The sequence below is a fragment of the Sprattus sprattus genome (genome assembly GCF_963457725.1).
Source record: "Sprattus sprattus genome assembly, chromosome: 5".
NCBI classification, from domain to species: Eukaryota; Metazoa; Chordata; class Actinopteri; order Clupeiformes; family Clupeidae; genus Sprattus; species Sprattus sprattus.
The window spans coordinates 25,517,095-25,532,094 of record NC_137924.1 but is presented as its reverse complement, the minus strand read 5'-3'; the positions used below and the strand labels follow the sequence as shown (position 1 = coordinate 25,532,094).

At 43.7% G+C, this 15,000-nt stretch overlaps 1 protein-coding gene across 1 annotated transcript in view; it reads right to left on the bottom strand.

The window, feature by feature from the left end:
* The window catches only part of LOC308365683 (neural cell adhesion molecule 2), a gene marked incomplete at both ends in the record, with an annotated part of 89,974 nt that overhangs the window by 26,529 nt on the left and 48,445 nt on the right, over positions 1 to 15,000 (bottom strand). The window contains 3 exon segments of the mRNA XM_080839187.1: positions 6,024 to 6,169; positions 8,659 to 8,819; positions 12,984 to 13,101. Coding sequence (XP_080695313.1) covers positions 6,024 to 6,169; positions 8,659 to 8,819; positions 12,984 to 13,101 — 425 coding nt within the window.

Here is a 15,000-nt window from a genome sequence, read left to right as displayed (position 1 = left end):
AGGAACAGCATTCCCAATGGGAGTTCCATGTAAATATAAAAAAAAAACATTCCAATAACAGGCTTGTGGCTAAACTGGATTGTGAATATTCAGGAATCATCAGATGTGTGATGAAACGATGACGGTGATAGTTTACATGTGTGCAGTACCCACACACTGAACACGCCACGTTAACACATCCCCCCCCCCTCTCATTCCCACACACTGAACATGCCACGTGAACACATCCGGTAGGCGGTAAATTGTCATGCAGACGCTCTATGCAAACGATAACCGTTCGCAAATCCTGAAAAGGACTTAACATACTGTATTGTTTGGTTTGTGTAGCAGCGAAAATGTTGGAAAAACAGTCAGTTTGGTTTGTGTTTAAACCATGAGTTGCTGACAGTCCAACATTATCCAGTGTTCACATGAAAACTGCGGCTGAGAACAACGTTAGGGATTTTGCTGCACATCAGAGATACTGTGAGCGCACGCTAGTTTAGTCCTCTTTGCCTGTCATACGTTTGCTATCCAATTTGTGGAGATAATGCCGGCTGGGACTGCGAATGGCTGATCCACACCAACACCCTCTCCCAATAATAAAATCGCACCCAAGCCATCCCAAGGCATGGTGACTGTGTGATGAGGAAAATCTCACTCTCTCTTTCTCTCTCTCTCTCTCTCTCTCTCTCTGTCTCTCTCTCTCTGTCTCCCTCCCTCTCTCCCTGCGGCGGTTGCTCCCACCTCCCCGAGATGCAGGCCTTTCTAATCGCTCCCAGGACAGTGAGTGGCTGAAAGTGCTCATTAAGATCCTGAGCCAGGAACCCTAGCCCCCCCACTTTCCGGTTCCCCCCTCTCTCCTGCCTCTATGGAGCACTTCCATTTGCCACCATTGTTGTTGCCGTAACAACCAGCCTTTCAAGGCATTCTAACAATCTTTGACAGCTTTTCCTCCTACTATCGCTCGCTCGTTCTCCTCCTCTAGCTCCTGCTCTCCCCCTCTCTTCTATTCTATATCTCCTCTCCCTCCCTCCCTCTCTCTCTGCCTCTCTCTGCTAAGGCATAATGATTGAGTGCAGGTTGGATGCATGACCGATGTGACTGAAGGCCCTTATCTCACACACACCATTCTCCCACGCACACAGAAGACACACTTAATTCCGCTGGCTGCCGGGCAGACTCCATCGGTACAAAGGCTGCTTTCATGTAGTCCTGAGCTTCTGGGCACCCAGGTAATGCATGTGCAGCAACTGCAAGGCTATTTGGAGTTTTAATTGAGCAAAGAGCATGTAGCCTTCAAATACAGTATCTGTAAAACCACAAAACATTGAAAGTGTCTAATGCCTGTGTGTGTGTGTGTGTGTGTCCTTTTGTGTGTGTGTGTGTGTGTGTGTGTGTGTGTGTGTGTGTGTGTGTGTGTGTGTTTGTGTGTGTGTGTGTGTGTGTGTGTGTGTGTGTGTGTGTGTGTGTGTGTGTGTGATTGTGTTTGTGTGGATTATGCTGTTTCTTCCACAGTTTTACACTGAAGTAAATTGACAGAAGGACTCCCACAGAATGCAAGTGCATTGCTTTTGAGGTATACTCTTTGTGGAGGATACTTCACCAGCTTTGATCTGAAATGAAATATGGTCCACTCTTTCATAAGCAATGCAGTTAGGCTGTGAGCCTCGCATACATTTAAAACTATTCTTACATCCAAGTTGTAACAGAGTAGCCGAGTTTGAAACAACACTGGGAGAGGTTGAGATGAGTGTTAAGGTGAGGGCTAAGCTTTGGGTGAGGACCAAACTACTATTATGTGGATATACTATAGACCCTTTTATGACCTACGTCATAAACGTTAAGCGCACACATTCTGGAGGCAAAAAAGCGGCAACTTTAACCATAGTTAGTGACAGTGCAAGAGGATTTTGGAGAGATAAAGCTAAGGATTTCTTCGTCTCTGTTTCTTCGCTAAAAAAATGCCATCTTGTTGTGTTGTGGGATGCCAAAACAGGTCAACTAAAAAGAAAAAGGTCTCAATTTCTACCGCATTCCTTCGGGGAAAAGACTGTTTAATGCAAACAGGCGTAGATTGTGGCTTCAAGCTATAAAACGAGTGGACTGGATTGAAGACATCATTAAAAATGCACGCATATGTGGGTCACATTTGATATCCGGCAAGTGAATTTTGTTTATGTTAGCTGACTTGAAATTGTGTTAGTTAAATCTGAGATAACTTAGTTGGCCAAAACAGCTCCCTAGAAAGCTAATGTTATCCATATCTAACTTATATTAGCCTTGCAATTTTAGGTTAACTTAACGTTAACGATATCTAACCATTAACGTTAGCTAACCGTTAATGTTAGCAAGTTCATAGTACATTCATCTATTCATTTCATACAATGATACAATGCATACAATGATCGCAATGTAGAAAAGTTTACTGAAATACTGAAGATCACCTACTGATTGTGCTTATGAAACTTAGATTGGGTCTCACTAACACTGACATAGCATTTAGGTTTAAAGTATCGAACAGCACAATATCATGCATTTTGAGAACCTGGTTACCTATGGCTAAAGTGTTGAAACCACTTATAAAGTGGCCAAGACAGACTGCTGTTTTAAAGAACATGCCCAAAAGTGGCTTCTCACCCCTCATTCGCTAACATTACAGTTGTGTCTCCTGGTTGCAATTGTTAGGTAGTTCCTACACGTAAACCTTGACGATGAAACGTTTATGATAAGGTCGACTTACTCTGCCATGCATGTGCAATTTAACGTGAAGCGGTAGCGTTGGTGGGTTTGTTGATAAAAACACATGGTTTATACATTATTGTCTTTGTTCCTTGTCATTGGCTTGGTAGCACCTTAGATTTTAGGACGCAGAAATCATCATTGAGGTCGCAGTACTTAATATCCTGGAGTGGACATGCCCGCAGACAACGTTATAGGCATCGAGTGACTTGAATGATCGTAATGTATCTTTTGAGTAAACACTGGGTTTTTCTATTAAGTATGTATACATATCTGTCCATTTTGATGGGTCAACTATCCAATCCGTGATCGAATATGGATCGGGAAGTTGGATTCCATAACTTAATGTCAATTTATTAACGTAACTTCCGAGATCATTAGGATAAAGCGAACGCAGGTATGAACTTAAGCCATTTCTTTTGCCCCCAGAATGCGTGCGCAACCTAGAACGCTGAGCATTGTTTACCAACGGCGAAAGGGTCTATAGGTCTAAGAAAATCGTATGCCTTTAGATGGTCTCAGCGCAACCGCAAATACTATGACAAGCTATGACACTAATTATAGATGTTAGATCATAATCAGCGTCTTTGTATGTGGATGTACAATGTGGATGTGGATGTACAATAAGGCATCCCATTGTGCAGGTCCTGTTTATATGTTCTCTGAATGTGAATCACAGAGCGGGATGTTTATGGTGGTGCATGAGCATCGCTGCTGAGGCAACCACCCTCATTTGTCAAGCACTACTGACATGTTTATCTATCTGCGAGTGTGTGTGATGGGAATAACTCCTCAAATGTGCCTTTCAAGGAGAAACTGATGACATGGCAACAGGGGTGGGGAAAAAAAGAGGAACGACAGGAGAAACCAAATCAGAAATAATATCTACTTCTCTCTACTTTGTTAGCAAAAAAAAGAAAAGAAAAAGATGAATGGATGTGAATTTCTTTGGAAAGTCATCACAGCCTATTGAGACTTGCAAAAACAATCCATACTCCATCTCTGCATGTGTGTATGTGTGTGTGTATGTATGTGTAGGTGTGTGTGTGTGCATGTGTGTGTATGTGCTCATGTATGTGTGTGTGTGTGTGTGTGTGTGTGTGTGTGTGTGTGTGTGTGTGTATGTGCTCATGTATGTGTGTGTGTGTGTGTGTGTGTGTGTGTGTGTGTGTGTGTGAGTGTATGTGTATGTGTGTGAGTTTGTGTATATCAATCACCACCCAGTGTGACTGTGTTCTAATGCGTGAGTACTAACAGCACTAGGGTAAATATTAACAGCCTGTCGTCGCACGTGTGGTGGGTCTATGGGGGACTGTGTGCTCTTCATGTGTTTTCGCATGACTATGAGTGACTGTGTGAATACCGTGTCAATTCTCTAACAATGATGTGCCAGTGTAGTTCAAAGCTCTATCTGGGTGTTTCTGCTTCACACATCTTCATCATAATAGCCATTAGTCTTATAAATAAAGCTATTAAGGTTATTACACTGTTCTTCATTATTTTCCTCACTTTATATAATCCCTGTCTCTTCACTACTGAAAAGGGCTGGGGGCATAATAAGGTGAGCTCGGGCTGAGTGTGTATTCCTACCAGTGATGTGTGTGTCCTTGTGTTCCTGTTTCTTTGAATGCACAGCGCTGAGTGTGAGTGTCACTGTGGCAGAGGCATGGCTCATTTATCAACCTACGCTAACATGTATATCCATCTCATTACGCGAACAACTCCTCAATCGTGCGTTTCAAGGAGAAATGGAGACAGTGACATGAATATAGAGAGGGGATTGGAGAGAGAGAGAGAGAGAGAGAAAAGCATTATTGTACGCAACATTCTCTTCTTTTGTTTTTTGGTTAAAAAGATTTTCACTAGTTCTGCCGTCAGAATGCTTGGTTTAGGGCGCTTGACAACGGAATGGTTGGTTAAGGGTGCTTGACAAGAGCATGGTTGGTTAAGGGCGCTTGACAAGGGCATGGTTGGTTAAGGGCGCTTGACAAGGGCATGGTTGGTTAAGGGCGCTTGACAAGGGCATGGTTGATTAAGGGCGCTTGACAAGGGCATGGTTGGTTTAGGGCGCTTGACAAGGGCATGATTGGTTAAGGGCGCTTGACAAGGGCATGGTTGGTTAAGGGCGCTTGACAAGGGCATGGTTGGTGAAGGGACGCTTGACAAGGGCATGGTTGGTTAAGGGCGCTTGACAAGGGCATGGTTGGTTTGGACCTTGGTCCTGAATTGCCTATAGGCGATCGCATGTGAGCAATGTTCACTGACACCATACGTATATATGTAATACAGGTGATGTGAACTTAGAGCTACAAGTGAAAAGGAGGAAATTGGGGAGGAGGTGAGATACTTGGCTGCGATGGGGTGAGTTAAAGCAATCACCCCGATGGGCTTGTCCCGAACTTTGTTTACAAACATCATTAACTGTATTGAAAAACAATCCTTCTGTTTGGTCCTACTGGTCTTTCTGTACATACACAGATGTGGATGAGGTTGTGTGTATGTTTGTTTATGTGTGAGGAACTACACGGTTGGGCATGAAGTTGTTGTCTAATGCTGGTCCCTGGTTTGTGGAAGAAATTTTACTCTTACTATACACCCACACACACACACACACACACACACACACACACACACACACACACACACACACACACACACAAAACACCTTGGTACAGCGGGCCGACAGAAACAAAGATCAATTGAAAAGAGAGAACCCAGATGACAATACTCTTCTCCCAGACGGCAATTTCACCACATTCCCCCAGTTTCAGTCTGAGGCGCTATCTAATCAATACACAATGGTACAATATCACTGTGGAAACGGCTCCTTTCTGCTGACTCCACTCTCTAGATTGTCCCTGTGTAGAGTACGTATTATTAAAATACTCTTTACAAATCCGATATGTTGAACTATAGACACAATTACCAAAGATAAAGAAACAATGTAACCATAAAAGTTCTACAGGGAAATGAAGTTATGTGAGAACCTTTCCAGACACCTACTATGTGGAATAAAAACATTAAAATCCGATAGTCATGAACATTCTGCAGGCTACATGCTAATAGAAGAAGGTTCAAGAGAGCCACATTTCACTGATGGCACAACGGTACTGCTGTGTGAGGAGAGGAGGGGAGAGTGCAGAGGGGGAGGCTGTGTGTGTGTGTGTCTGTCTCTGTGTGTTTGTGTGTGTGTGTGTAGGTGTGTGTGTGTGTACGTGTGTGTGTGCCTGCCTTTGTGTGTTTGTGTGTAGGTGTGTGTGCCTGCCTTTGTGTGAGTGTGTGTGTGTGTGTGTCTGTGTCACCTTGTCTCCGTCGGTGAAGGTCTGGCCGTCACTGGCTCTCCTCCAGCTGATGTCGGGCAGTGGCTCGCCCTCTGCCTTACAGGAGATCATGGCAGCGCTGCCCTCCACCGCGGTCACGTTACGCAGCTTGGTGATGTGTGGTGGGACTGCAGAACAGAGACAAACGAAAGAAGAAAAGGCATGAAGGAGAGATGGTGGGAAATGATGAATGAGGTAAAAATGGAAGAAGTGTGCACAGAGGATGAGAGATGAAGAGGCATAGACAGAGAAATGATTGTGGGAGGCAGACAGATAAAGAACACCCAAAAAAGAGGCCACGATCAGATGCAGGGAGAGCTGTACACAGAATAAGTAAGTTGGCACTATAAAAGCCCCTCTTTTCCTTTGATTGCCTTTAATCAAACATTTGTTGCTGCTTCTCTTCCCATGTTGCGTACTAACATCTGAGCAATCTGAATCTTCCCAGAGAAAGAGAGAAAAAAAGAAGAGCTTCCCCGCCGCCCTGTTAGTCAAAGAGCGCTTTGGCAGTCCGCTGGTGTTGCCGCCCGGTTGTTGATACAGACGGCCACATGCGGCGCGCTCCAGATTAATTCCATACGCTACGTCTCCTCTTCCCAGGTGAGCCTGAGTGCAACTGAGATGGCACACCGAGTGAATACTTATGATTCTCTCCCCCCGCATGGATAAAAAAAAGTAAAGCGAGAAAGAGAGAGAAACAGAGAGAAACAGAGAGAGAGACAAAAAGAGAGAGAGAGAGAGATAGAGAGAGAAGCCCTGTTGTAGATAAGGCCTGCTGTTCTGGCATTCAGCTCATTAGTAGGGTAATTGATGTACAATAGCACTCGCTCCTCCAGGTGAAGTGATGCACTGGCGGGGCTGTTACCTCTCGGCTGTTAACCCGATAAATATACATTAGTGCCGCCGCTCCCATAGGGGGGCCCCGACGCAGCGAGTCGCAGCAAGTCATTTCCAAATAATGGAAAACAGATTCGTATGTGGGGCCTCGTGTGACAACCAAGACACATAATGGCCCCCTCAGCAAATGCTACAACCCACGTTCAGTATGACGCGTGGAGCTCTTCCTCGCTGTGATTTCCCGCTTCCCTTCGCTGCCATTGCTAGCAGCTTTGTGTGCTCTCTCTCTCTCTCTCTGTCTATGTCTCCCTCTCTCTCTCTGTTTCTCTCTGCTCTGCTGACAGAGGAGATTACAGTAGAGAGTGGGTGACTGGAGTTCGGGTGGCGCCGAAAAAACAGAAACAACTTTTTTCTTTCTTTTGAAAAAGGGGAGGAAAGTTGAAAGGCGTCAGGGAAAGAAGATGTCCTGCATCACTCATCTCTAATCCTCCCAGGATTTCATATTTCATGGAACGCTGAATTAAAGTTGCACCACTCCCAAATCTACAGCATTTGACAACTCCTAGTACTATACCCACAGAACAACATAAATATGCTGTCGTAAGGCAGCAGTACACAGCTAACACTACACTACTCCAACTGTAGTCTACTACAGTATACTGACAGAATGCTACAACTTACACACTGTGTTTTGTTACGAAAATAGTGCTTAGTACTTAAACTTTAAAATTGACAAGAAACGCATCAATATGTCAATACATCCACAGCAACATGCTGAGTAGCAGACACTGTGGTCAGAGAGTCTATGCCCAGCATGTGTTCAGCTACTCTGGCTGGACATCAGAGTATGTGTGGGCAGACTGACTCCCTAAAAAGCTTTGCTTAACCAGGCGTGAAAAAAACACCTCAGCCCAGCAGCACTTCCCCCTATCTCTCACACTGTCAGGGGTTGTAAAAGAAAGTTACAACCACGCTGCCCCCTACGCTTTGCAAAAACAAAACTCCTATCCAGTACGGGTTGGGGTGGTGGTGGGGGTGTTCATTTAGATGAGCCACACTGAAGAATCCCCTTTGCTTGCACATTGAAAGGATTCTGATGACTACAGAATAAATCTCCATACATTTCCTTGTGGAGACAAGGCCCTATCGGAATAATCTGCCGAAATGCTGGCAGCTTCATGAAAACCCAAATTGAAATTCTTGGCCATAAAGGATGTCTCTTCTGTTTTATGTTAAATTATTTAGAGCCCTGTTTATGAGACAGAAACATCTCCACACTTAGGCTGTGAATATGTGAGTGTGTGTGTGTGTGTGTGTGTGTGTGTGTGTGTGTGTTTAGAGTGATGGTGGATTGACAGGATATTTGCCTGGGTGAGAATGATATGCTCTGAGATACAGAATGACTTCAGTCAGTTTCTTGAGTTGCCTCTGTAAGGTCACCCGGAACTCTCTTGTCTGATATGTGAAGTGACCAGTTACACACTGTTCCTTTCATGGGGCATTTATAAGCTGACGATTCTGCTTAGAAACAGTCTGTTATTGGAAGCTACTCCCATGAGAAAGTCAGATCAATCAGCCATTCTATTTCAGCTCATATTGCTGAGTCCAGACATACTCATAATACCTTTAATATCCGGTGATATCAATACTTCAAGCAGACTTAGATATGCGTCTGGTATATCAGCCCGAGACATTAATGCATTCTAATGGGATATCTTCATGTACACACACACTCTGCACTGTGCTTTGTCATGCCATCAGTGAAAATGAACCTTCTCACCGAAGACTTTGAGGAACAACTCGCGGTAGACCTCTCCGGCCTTATTGAAGGCCTTGCAGGTGTAAGGGCCTCCATCGCCCTGTCGAATGTTTCGGATGGTCAGACTTGTACCTCGAGCCCGTATGGCGTACTGCTCCGACTCGTGCAGTTCCACCCCTTTCCTGCACACACACGCATCAAACATTGATACATGACATCATCATCCGATACACAAACACTGCAGAGATAAAGCACTGTTATGACGTGCATATACACGTCAAATAGATATGTGACAGGAAGGCTTGCCAAAAATTTCGTCACACACCCACTCACACACACACACACACACACACACACACGCAAACGCACACGCACACGCACACAAACACACACACACACACACACACACACACACACACACACCCACCCACACACACACAAACACGATCGTATCTTGACATTCAAGCCCAGGCATGCTTATGATATAAGACACAAAGGCTCTCTTCAAACTATCCTGGTAACATAGGTCAGCACTTTAATGGCACTGAATCAAAAATCTCACAAGACGATCTTCATCAGCATTGTTCTGTTTTGGATCTGCGGTTTCCTGAGGAAGGACCTGGGTACTCTCCCCAGGAAGCTTCATAGCCATGAGTTTCACTGCTAAAGTGTCTTGAAAGTAAGATGTGATGCTTTTTATCACATATACACATGCACACACACACACACACACACACACACACACACACACACACACACACACACACTCACACAACAAGTTTAGCTGTTCTTACCTTTGACACAATTGCAAGGAGAAACCAAAACAGCACCCCAATAAAACATCCATTCTATACCATATTTTACAGTATATACTGATTATTATTATTACAATAATATATTGACTGTTTTGCATTTTTCATTTTTTTTTAAACAAGATAGTGCTTTTTTTTTGTATTGTACACTATCAATACGGGCTGGTTGGGAATCTGGGCTTTAAAAAATTGAAATTGCAGAGGAAGTTTCGGACCGTAATTCAGGTCACAGAAAGAGAGAAGAGGAAATGAGAAAACTCTGAAAAAAATAAATTGATGGATGCACAGGAAATATAAAGAAACAAAAAAAATCTCAGGAGGATTCAACATAACACACACACACACACACACACACACACACACACACACACACACACACACACACACAGTGAAACTCACACACACAGTGAAACTCACACACACAACACACATAACAAACCTCCCTTCTGCATTTGCGTTAACACTTTCGAATGTCATTCCGCACCACTAACCATAAGGCAATAGTGCACTGAAAAGTCCTCTATAAACCCAATGTGTCACCTAGGCTATGCATGTTGTGACATGGTGTCTTGCTTGACATTCTAACTAAGCACCCTTCACACTCTGCAAAGGGTACTGGCTGCCTATGGTGCCTCATTGTACAGCAATTTGTTATCTGCAATTTCCAGGGCGGCCCTATGCCGTGCCAGACGGAAGTATTTTTTTAAGCCAGAAGTAAATCCATAACTGGGCACATCTCGCCAAATGATAGAAAAAAAAAACTTGGAACTTCAAAGTGAATCTGTTGCTCACCCACTTTGAACCTTTGAGGCCATTGGAGTGCAGCTCATTGTCCAGCTCCAAAGCGCTCAAAAGAGACTGGATGTGAAGGGTGGGAGAGGTGCAGCTGCCGTGGAGAGGTGTGTGGAGAGATCTCCATTAAAGTGGTCCATTTGGAGCATAGGTCAACAGGTACGAGAGCCACATGCAGACCGGAGCAATGGGACTTTTTGGGGATGGACAAGAAATTCTGTATGGCCACTTCAATCATTTGTTTGAGTTTTTAGAGGTTCAGAGATGTGAGATATAGTCCGTGACAGGTGTGGAGACTAATCATGGAAAAGTCAGTGGGCCCCACAGTCCATGTCATCCACTCTTCAGCATTTGGGTCCAGAAAATATTTTTTTTTACATTTAACTGTTTCACTACAATGGCTCAAAATAATTGTATCTCTCTTGTCTAACACAAGCATGAAGTATCTAATGGTAAGACCTTAAAGCAACAATTAGCCACTTTTTGAAGTATGTGTTTATAGGCAACTACGTACTTTTGGCATCATCTTTAAAGACACCCTCCAGTAAAAGTCATGTTTTAAACCTGGTAAACGTTTTTTTTTATATGATAAACAACATATTATGAGCGAAATAGGCAGGTGATAGAGACATTTATATGAAGACATTGTTATTGTATTTTAATCTGCTTGCTTTTCCTGTGCGCTGAGGCCTACAGGCTGAGGCCTTGAATACTCTCTTGCTGAGGCGAACCACCTGTTTTTGTAATGATAAACATGCACACTGCTCAACTCTCAAGGACATATTCTGAGATCACTACAGCAACTTCTGAAGCAATGGGACGGGAGAATACCGCCCTTTGTGTGATGAAACCTGTTTTTTCTTCTCACATAATGCTGTCTGCGCCCAGCTCATCTTTGGAGTTGGTTCATGATATTTGGTTGTGACACATCTCCCTCTTTTGCAAAAGATAAAAGTACTATTTTGAATTCTGATTGCTGGTCTCTGTCTCATCAATTTTAACGTCTTAATATAATTTATCTAACAGCAGGCAACGTCCATGGCTGAGTATTTCCACCCCGCAGTGTACCAATGTCTCGAAAACACGTATTCAGATAGCCTGGGTTTCATACAGCACAAACCTAAGGAATCAATCCCTTCATCTTTCCTGTCAGGAGAGAGGGGTAACCTCACTAGACATATACATATATAGTAGGATATTAATTACGATGAACTAGATGGCTTTCTTCAGAGACTTTATACAGTGTTCCAAACACTTCTCCCTAACGGCACATCTGGATGTCAAAGTCAGAGCTGGCGTTCAGAACCAAAGTTTATCTTACATTAGCTACACATAATTAGCTGTTTCATGACATAGTCAAGCCGCAGGCAGATAGACATATGATAAGTGAGACATGATTTGCATATTCATAGCTCTGCGAATACTAAATGAGGCAAAGGTATAGAGCTGCAGCCAAGCCATGTTAAGGCCATAAAGGTTTTTTTTTTCATCAAATCTTATAAATATGTAATTTTGAGGGACAGAGAAGAGTTTTCAGGGGTTTAATCAATGCCAGGAGAGGGACTTTAAATTAATTTGATGGTATAGGGTCATGTGTAGGACAGATAAACACACCAGTAGTCCCCATTAGCTGTCCAGGCTATGCTTCATGTAGGTCTGTGGTCCAGGCTGTAACGCCCTGCAAATATGTCAGAAAAGCCTTTACGGTGTGACATTGCCTAACTATATTGGCAAATGATGCCATTTAGCATTTGAGCAAGCTTTTACCGTACCAGCTGGGCTGTTGGATTTTTTCAGATAGTTAGTTCAGTAGTTTTAAAACAAAACTCAATAATGCTCCTTATAAGTAAAAAAAAAAGCGAGGACAAAACTGTGCTGTTCAGTGTTGCCTGCCATAATTAGCTGCATATTTTGCTCCCTTCTCTCTCTGCCGTGCTCTCTTTTTCCCATTTTTCTCTTGTGTGCATTCATAAAAGGACAAAACGTATTTCTCTCTCCCTCTCTCTCTCCCTCACTCCCTCTCCCTCACTCCCCCCTCTCTCTTCCTTTCTCTCTCTCCCCCTCTCTTCCTCTCTCTCCCTCTATCTCTCTCTCTCCCTCGCCCTCTCTCTCTCTCCCGCCCTTTCTCTCTCTCCCTCTCTCTCTCTCCCGCCCGCCTGCATCCGTTTCATCTGGCTGTCACTCCCATCACACTGGAGGTAATTACACTGATTGAGAGCCTGTAATCAACACATTGAACCGCTGTCACTCGCGGCCCCCGCATTACCACCCAAATAAAAATGGCTGATTTTACTGCCAAGGGCTGTAGCTCTAGCCCTGACCTTCCCACTCCACTTTCCAACCTCTATCACATCGTTGATTTCTTAAAGCAGGGGATATTATGTATTAGTTGCTCTTGCTAATATTGTCACTCCCCTCCACCCATTAGATTTCCTGTGGCTCAAAGGGAGAATGATGCCTCCCATGTGCTTAACCTTTGGAATGCAATTTATTCACGCCATTAAGTCTATAAATATATTTATAAAAACAGAAATGTAGTCCATTCCATGAGTGGGTTTATGCATGTTAAGTGCTTGGGAGGATAATTAGAGGTATCATTTGTCACATTCCTTTAGTTCACACTGTGTGTGTGTTTGCGTGTGTGTGTGTGTGTGTGTGTGTGTGTGTGTGTGTGTGTGTGTCTCTCGATGTGTGTGGGTGTGTGTGTGTGGGAGGCCTCAATAGCAGCAGACATGGCCATACCTGTACCAGGTGACATCAGGTTCGGGGGAGCCATAGGCGAGACAGGTGAAGGTGACAGACTCCTGGTAGTCTGCTGTGGCGTTGAAGGTCAGCTGGGGCACAGACATCACTGGAGGCACTACAGAGAGACAGAGATACAGAGAGACCGGAGAGTCAACAGTGACAGACAGTGATGATAGAGCTGGATAATGAGTTGGATATTGAGATTGAAGCACACCTCTAGAGGCTTTTATCCAAAAGCCATCTTGGAGTGATTGGGTATCGAACCCAACAGGGTCGACAGTTTGCAAGGTTGCAACGCTAACCAATGTACCACATGCAATAGCACATATGTGCAACCCCTGGATAATTGCTGTGCATAAGCACAGTTGGCCAGCGAACCAACTCAACCGAAACAGTGAGGTCTAAACATGTATGAACCACAGTCAGTAGTGTGCATCTCCACTCACACATTCCATGCACCATAATTACTGTTTTTACTTCCAGATGACACATTAGGCATGGTTAAGTGGCTTAGACAGAGTGAAACTAAATGATGAATGATGAGTGATGATTACAAGTAGCTGGATGCACATGGCAGTCTAACATAAACCAGTGTATCATTCAGCGATTCCTTGATTTTCACCTCAAACTCATCATGACTCATCAAGTTCAGGCAATACTACTTCTGAGAAGAAGACAGTTTTATAGTGTGTGTGAGTGTCTGTGTGTCTGTGTGTGTACTTTTAACATACCTCTGTGCATTAATACTAGTTTAAGTTATTGCTAAGATTGACAGTGATATTGCCCCTGACTTCAGCCTCCAATTATTGGCTGACTTCCTTTAAAGGAACCCCCCCCCCCCCCCCCATCTCTTAGTACTTCCACGTAGGAGTGCACAGGAAATATCAACACTACCTTTCCTCTCTACAGAGAGCGTGATGTGCATCAGTGAGCCGGGGACTCTATTCGATTTATGTGTGGCCCAGCCAGGTTTATTACATTAACAGAGCTCAGACCTCAGAGGACGCAGAGCTTTGTGTAGCTGAGCAACACTGACTTCAGAGCATCTCGGCCGACATACTGATGAATGGTCGTACAGATTCAGGATGCGGCACAGCGGCGCTGCCGCTGCACAATGGCTCCGCGGCTAAATGAACCATGGCGCCGTATAGGCAAGACTCCAGTAAGCGTGCCTGCATTTAGGCCTTTGTAAACCATTGTTACAGTAAAGGTATGGCAGAGGCCTTGAGCAGCTTCTTGGAAAAACATGGTATAATGAGTAATGGAGTATGAGTAACAGAGTAAAAAGGAAGAGGAAGCAGACGGCGTGTTGAACATGAGATGCTAAAGTGGCATTATGTAGGACTTGTACTTCAGGGTTAGGGTTAGGATTAGCAGTTTTACCTTAAAATATCAATAAAAATTGGAGCGCTACGATGACGTTTAATATGGAGCATCACTTCCGTACCAGGGTCCGTAGGCGTATTACTGCATTATGTAGGTTTGCCTGAAGCCGCCTGGTTACTACTGTCTGCCGAACTAGTAAGTAGCTTATTTGCTATCTTGCTTAGTCTTGTGTTGTACTTGCTTGATGTTTGACTGTGTTAGGAAAGTTGTTTGACTCACTAGTTTGACAAAGTGTCAAAGTAAGCAAATTTCAAGAGGTTTCGCTAGGTTTAGCTGCTAGCATCTCGTTAGCGATTAGCAATTCCTACATAATGTCACTTTAATTGGGTGTCCAGATGCAAAAGATAGTGAAAGTTAAGTAAGAGTGAAAATAATTCACAATTTTGTTTTACTACTATAATAAACATATTACTATTAACAAGCAATTAAAGATCAGTATTGAGATCTACAGAAGCCATGGGAAGTTTGGTTGTTTTCTGTGCCATAATGTTGGACTATTGTAATAGTTAGTCGTCCATGAAACTGACCTGTTCAGACTCACTTTAGTGTCTACGATGGTCAAATAAAGAAACTGAAATGCTTCTGTACCTCGAGCAAGAAAGCCTGATTGGATATGGTTTTGTTTATG